Source organism: Chanos chanos, chromosome 16 (assembly GCF_902362185.1).
Source record: "Chanos chanos chromosome 16, fChaCha1.1, whole genome shotgun sequence".
Lineage (NCBI taxonomy): Eukaryota > Metazoa > Chordata > Actinopteri > Gonorynchiformes > Chanidae > Chanos > Chanos chanos.
Genome location: NC_044510.1, coordinates 16829114 through 16836613, shown reverse-complemented (window position 1 = coordinate 16836613; position 7500 = coordinate 16829114). Strand labels below are relative to the sequence as shown.

At 45.4% G+C, this 7500-nt stretch overlaps 2 protein-coding genes across 2 annotated transcripts in view; both read right to left on the bottom strand.

Annotated features, from left to right (window-relative positions):
• Positions 1 to 1712, bottom strand: part of LOC115829832 (transmembrane protein 184B-like) — a 21040-nt gene extending 19328 nt beyond the window's left edge. Inside the window, exons 1-2 of the mRNA XM_030793999.1 lie at positions 1512 to 1712; positions 1116 to 1233 (exon numbers count right to left, since the gene is read on the bottom strand). The gene's annotated coding sequence lies outside the window, so the exon portion shown is untranslated. The remainder of the gene's footprint in view (positions 1 to 1115; positions 1234 to 1511) is intronic.
• Positions 1713 to 4838: 3126 nt separating this feature from the next.
• LOC115829833 (casein kinase I) overlaps positions 4839 to 7500 on the bottom strand; it is a 12533-nt gene continuing 9871 nt past the window's right edge. Inside the window, exons 9-10 of the mRNA XM_030794000.1 lie at positions 5025 to 5164; positions 4839 to 4912 (exon numbers count right to left, since the gene is read on the bottom strand). Of these exons, the coding sequence (XP_030649860.1) occupies positions 4880 to 4912; positions 5025 to 5164 (173 nt within the window). The 3' untranslated portion in view covers positions 4839 to 4879. The remainder of the gene's footprint in view (positions 4913 to 5024; positions 5165 to 7500) is intronic.

Here is a 7500-nt window from a genome sequence, read left to right as displayed (position 1 = left end):
GGGGGAGGAACGCCTTCCAGGTCTCGTGGGTTGCTTCGTCAGTATTACATGCAGATGGATCTATAAATGAGGGCTCTAATTTAATCAGTTTGTTCACAACATGATTACTCCAGCTCCTCTGTGTCTCTGAATGAATCAACCAAGCGTGGTGACTCACACCGTCTGCTTGTCACTCAAAACCATGTTCCCACCTGTCAAACCAACCCAGAACCATACTCTACAGGGCAAAAGTAACAATGAAATGTTTACAGAATATAGATATTACATAGATGGCTTTTCAATAACGTTTCAAGCATTCAGAAACTCACTAAGCACAATTCTACGTTACGCTACCCAAGCATAAAGATCCTTCACTATCAAAATCCTCAAACTATTATCAAAGCTCAAACTATGTCAGTGACAACACTGCAATTATTACAGTCATTCAAATACTCAAAAGGTTCTTCCACTCAGCTGAACAGAAGTATGGTGTGGTGGACAGCAAAGAATTCGTCTACTGAAACAGCCTTGGGCAACCACTGTACAGCTGTTTGTCTGGACTGTTTTAAAGCGTGTCCACTGTACTTTGACCCAAATCCGATGTCAAAACAGGCTTTTGACAGCGTAAACGACAGTGAGGACGTTCATCAGTACTAAGGTTTGAATCATGAGCCGTGTAGCTTTTTTTTCCAGCCGTTTATTAAGCATTAGTTAACTGTTAACTAATAAGATGTTAATGTGACACTGGTCCAGGAACAATAATAAATGGACAAAGCATGACAACTGCGAGCGGTATAGTAACCGCATCATCTGTCACATCAAGAACGTTATGTACAGACAAAATCATGGAAACGTCTGAGCACAAGAAACAGAAACGAGTGAATATCTCAGGCGGTAAGGCAGGTTAATGTTGATTAGTTAAATACCCCCCCCCCCCCCCAGCAGACAGACTGTCTACGTTAAAGACCTATTAACATCATACATGGGACACATGTTACAGTTCGTAAACAAATATCCAATTACCTAAAACCACACAGTATCTCAGTGATTAACAAGGGATTCTCGCTGTTGAAGTGATAGCGTTTAAGGGACGCTGTTCATTCATTCCGGCCGCGGGTGAGATGCTAAGGTCTTACCCCCTATCCGCTGCAGCAAAGCCGTCTGCAAATTCCCAAACGTTGCGGATGCCTGGATCCAATCACAATATCTCAACAAATTCTTGTCGTGGCTGCATTCATCGATGTACACTGAAACCTGGGATGACACCAACGAGAGACGGCAGATTAGTGCGGGAAATACACTGATTTTATAAGGAAATAAAGTTTTATATTATTTAACTTAGTGTCTGAAGAGTGGCTTGGCTAACTAGTTAGCCGTGCAAGCTAACGGCTTCATACGCCTCACTGGCTATCCATGTTGCCTTATCGAGCCTATAGACACGGCCACAAAACTTCTGTTATCACTGACGTGTTGGCACGCAAATGAGAAAATACAATTAAAAAAACCATTCTTTTCAGCAAAAAGAAATTTACCTCAGACAGACAATATTTGGCAAGTCGATGCGAACTCTTCCCACCGATGCGACTGTTGGCGTTACACAAAAGGGAAAATAACCATAAAAATACCCAGTTCCGAAGTGAAAAAGTAAGGTGTCAAGAAAGTAACGTTAGTTTTGTGAAAAACGTTAACGTTTTCTTTCACAGAAAAAATAAACAAAATGAACAACTGCCCGGTATCTGTGCTCATCCACTGCAGATACAACCGTCTGTTTTTTTTTTCTTTCTCTCCGCTAGGATTACTGTAAACCACCTTCTCTCCGTTTGACCGTTTTTTTTTCCTCCTCACGCACGCGCACTATCCTCCTCCTCGAGTTCTCCCTCTTCCCCGGAGGAGAGATGATGTAATTCTGTTCGCGGACACGTCGCGTGCCAGCTGTTTCCGAGAGCGCTGGCTTGTGAGGTGGGTGTATACAGTATGAACTTGAGTGCACTCAAAACTATTCCCGTCTTAACGTTTTACAGTCCACCGACTACCTAATACTTGAGTGAGGAAAAAAAACATGTTGAATTGTAACTACTAAATACGACAAACAGATAACAAGAAAGCGAATAACAAGGCAACAAATATATCTGAACGTCTGCTCAAAGTCAAACCGTCCGCACCATTCTCGTTTTGCAGAGAAGACAAATAACAGCATCATGCAACAGTATGTGAGGAAATTTTGTTTATTTTTTTTTTATTATTACTTCATAAAATATACACAAATACTGTTGTAAATAAAGTTTAGGTGTGTTAAAGAACTGTACAAGATATCAGTACACAATACATAAAGTGACCCTCCCCTCTCTATGGTGGCCCCTGACCCTAACCTATACAACCCATCACATTTACCACTGGGACACTGCATCACACACACACACACACACACACTCTCAAACATGCATGCACACAGTCATAACAGGAACCTATGACATCATAGCGTCCGAATCGTCGATTCAGTGACATCATTCAAAGGGCCAACAGCCGCTGTTCAGCATCTGCCATAAACACAGGCTCTAGAGAAGCTGTGAGTGGCCTTCTCTAAGACATGAACCATCAGGGTGTTGAAACTAGTGACCAGTTGGACAGTGTGAAGACCAGACACATTTTGGCATAGAAAGGTCTGTGTTAGAGTGACAAAGTAAACAGGACTGAAAAATAAAAAATAAAAAAGGGCAGACAGGCACACTGAGGCAGCAGCATGGCCCCAGCTCTCTGCAGGTGCAGCTCCATTCCGGGGGCATTTGGCAGAGAGGAAAATGCCGTGTGTCAGCAGACTAACTCCGGGCACCGCTGTGTATCTACTGAGTCAGTTGTATTTCAAACCAACATGTCCAAGTGTATTAAAAAAAAGGTTAACGAAGTTTAGTACTTTTAAATGGCTGAAGTGAAACAGAAAATACACTAAAATACACTGAGTGAAAAGATATTTTGCTATAATGAGTTAGCTCAGTTTCACTCTGTCAAATTCCCCCATTTGGAGTGTCTGATGTACACACACTTACAGAGGGCATGCACGCAGGCGCGCGTGCACACACACACACACACACACACGTTAAATTCTGTGACCCAGCTGGCAGTGTAACGTCACATGTTTCAGTAAAACTCTGTGTTCGGTTTTGAAAAGTGTGATCCCACGTCCACCTCGCTTGTTTAGGGTTTTTGTTTGTTTGTTTGTTTGTTTGTTTTTGTTTTTTCTAAATTACACCTCAAAACAACCAGCAACAGTTTGGCTTTACACAGAAATCAAAATAAAAATATTTACAGTGATGTAAAAAAAAAAAAAAAAAAAAAATTCTGATTCCTGCCCCAACCCTTTTAATCAAACGTGAAGTAACAAAACCGTAAAAACTGAGGGAGGAAAAGACACCGTAACGATAAGAACAGTCGTCAGAACCGCAGCCATGACCACTGGCTCAACGGTTTCACTCTGTCCAAATCAAATACATGAGAAAGTGAACTGGAGTGACCTGAAGAGGGTTAAACATGAGAACCCAGCTGGACAGGAAAATCCAAATAAGGAGAAATCCAAGTAACAACAGAGGACATCGTGGGAAAGTGGTCGTGTAAGTAAGGAAGGACAAATTTCCGTGAGCATCTGGCGTCTTCTTTTAACAGTCCTGGGTCTCTCTCTCTCTGTCTCAGTCAAATCCGCCTGCACAACCAGCTGATTCACCTTAATGCTTTATTAACCCCTTAAGACATCCGAGAAACGTTTATGGTCCAAAACCATCTTTCTAACACGTCGCAACAGCAAAAATACAAACGAGAGGCTTCACTTGCAGTCCCTTCCTCAAGCCTTCATGCCGAGATCCATCTCCTCCACCAAACCTTCCACCTGTGCCTGACTTCTTCTCTCTCTCTCTCTCTCTCTCTCTCTCTCACAGTACTGTTCAGATAAAGCATTTTTCAATCATCTAATCCCAATCCCCCACAACCGTGTTAGCTAGGAAATTCTGTATAGAATACTCCATACATACCTTTTAATTCAGAATAATCTGACAGATTAAAATATACATGTGTACAGGTACCGTAGTCTCTGCTGGGAGTGTGTAAACTGGTGAAAGTTGGACTGTCCCCACAAAAACTGGGAATTAAATGCATCCTGACAAAGGATTTAAAAGTGGCTTTTTATGAATTATTTTCTGTTCTGTAAGCACAATCCGTTCTTCTGAGTGTCTAAAAACACATCAGAGGAGTTTTAATAAGAGGGAAAAACGGTGGGATGAGGTTTGATGGTTCCATCTTCACAGTCAAGACAGAGATTTTCTTTAACACACAACTCCGTCTAGATCCTTCATCTCTCCGGTCACTCCTCCTTTACTCCTTCACTTTTATCCTCTCCACTTCCCCCCTTCCGTTTCTCCAATGTCAATGTCTCTGTCCGACTGGCAAAGTTAAAAAAAAAAAAAAAATGAAAAAGGTGGGGGGCAAAGGGGTGTTTGCTGTAGCCCTGGAGAGAGAAAGACAGATGTGAGCGTACGACACAGAAACTGTTTAAATTTGTGTTTGTGTGTGTTAATCATCGGTGTGGTTGTCTAGATCAGAACATACCAGGGTCTGATTTATCCAGAAATCATCTTCAAGGAATATACATGTGATAGAGCCACTATGCTACTGGCAGTCTTTAATTCAAGGCCTATCAGACGCGTTTCCTGCTTAACAAAATAATTAAACAAACTGTGTGTGTGTGTGTGAGAGAGAGAGAAAGAGAGAGAGAGAGAGAGAGAGAGAGAGAGAGACAGAGACAGAGACAGAGACAGAGACAGAGACAGAGAGAGAGAGAGAGAGAGAGAGAGAGACACAGACATGTTTACTCACCAGTCAGTGTCTGATGAATGTGTGTGAGTGACTGGACAGTTCATTTTCCAAGGTGCTCGAATGGCATGCTGACCTGTGTGGAATGAGAAAAAGACTGAGTGATGGAGGACAAGAAGAAAAGGACCAGTGAGTGTTCTGAATGCCATCACACCACAGGGGGTGTGTGTGTGTGTGTGTGTGCATACCTGTGACGTAGAGATGCGTGATTGGTCGTGTCGTGCGGTGAGGTCAGAGGACGACACGTTTGCAGGAGCCCCTCGATGGAGGCGCATGCTCACCTTCCTCTCTCGCTCTGCCCGGGAGATTGCCCTGGGCGATGTGTTACCTGGCAACAGGACGGATAGGGGATGATTATTTATGAATATTTTACAAGTTGATGAAACATGCACACATTTAGCTTCGCACACAATCCTTCACACTCATCTCCTGTAGACACCAGTCCACTGATACACTACACACTCAGGCCTCAACTCTACTGCACTCACATCTATCCATACTACACACAGATACACACGCAGCCTCAAACTCCAAACCAACCAATCACATCTATCCATACTACACACAGATAAACACAGCCCCAAACTCCAAACCAACCAATCACATCTATCCATACTACACACAGATAAACACAGCCCCAAACTCCAAACCAACCCACACCTACTGCACTCACATCTATCCATACTACACACAGATAAACACAGCCCCAAACTCCAAAGCAATCCACTCCTACTGCACTCACATCTATCCATACTACACACAGATACACACAGCCCCAAATTCCAAACCAACTCACACCTACTGCACTCACCTCTATTCATACTACACACAGATAAACACAGCCCCAAACTCCAAACCAACCCACTAGGAACATACTTATCTCCACACACACACACACACACACAGAACTGCAAGCCAACTCATTGATAACACTCTCATCTCCACTACACACACAGTAACACAGCCCCAAAAGACAGACCAGTCCACTGATTACACACCCAATCCCACTTACCCCCTCTATTCACACAAAACTGCAAACCAGTCAATCCCTCAAACTGGTCCCTTATCTCAAACATATCCACTCCTACTGCATACACAAATGCCTTACACTCCTGCCAAACTCCATACACAAACCAGTGCCTTAAACTCCATACACTAACCAATGCTTTAAACTCCAACCCAACACCATTAACTAACCAACACCTTGAACTCCATACACATATGAGTCTCCATCCACCACACCCACTCACACTACATCCTCCATCCACCACACCCACCCAATCACACTACATCCTCCACACCCACCCAATCACACTACATCCTGCATCCACCACACTCACTCACACTACATCCTCCATCCACCACACCCACCCACTCACACTACATCCTCCATCCACCACACCCACCCAATCACACTACATCACTGCATCCACCACACCCAATCACACTACATCCTCCATCCACCACACCCACCCAATCACACTACATCCTCCATCCACCACACCCACCCAATCACACTACATCCTGCATCCACCACACCCACCCAATCACACTACATCCTCCATCCACCACACCCACCCAATCACACTACATCCTCCATCCACCACACCCACCCAATCACACTACATCCTGCATCCACCACACCCACCCAATCACACTACATCCTGCATCCACCACACCCACCCAATCACACTACATCCTCCATACACCACACCCACCCAATCACACTACATCCTGCATCCACCACACTCACTCACACTACATCCTCCATCCACCACACCCACCCAATCACACTACATCCTCCATCCACCACACCCACCCAATCACACTACATCCTGCATCCACCACACCCACCCAATCACACTACATCCTGCATCCACCACACCCACCCAATCACACTACATCCTCCATACACCACACCCACCCAATCACACTACATCCTCCATCCACCACACCCACCCACTCACACTACATCCACCACCCACCACACCCACCCACCCACACTACATCCTCCATCCACCACACCCACCCACCCACACTACATCCTCCACCCACACTACATCCTCCACCCACCACACCCACCCACTCACACTACATCCTGCATCCACCACACCCACCCACTCACACTACATCCTCCACCCACCCACACTACATCCTCCATCCTCCACACACACCCACACTACATCCTCCATCCACCACACCCACCCACCCACACTACATCCTCCATCCACCACACCCACCCACTCACGCTACATCCTCCACCCACCCACACTACATCCTCCACCCACCACACCCACCCACACTACATCCTCCATCCACCACATCCACCCAATCACACTACATCCTCCATCCACCACACCCACCCACTCACACTACATCCTCCATCCACCACACCCACCCACTCACACTACATCCTCCACCCACCACACCCACCCAATCACACTACATCCTCCACTCACCACACCCACCCAATCACACTACATCCTCCACTCACCACACCCACCCACCACACCCACCCACTCACACTACATCCTCCACCCACCACACCCACCCACTCACACTACATCCTCCATCCACCACACCCACCCAATCACACTACATCCTCCATCCACCACACCCACCCAATCACACTACATCCTCCATCCACCACACCCACCCACCCAC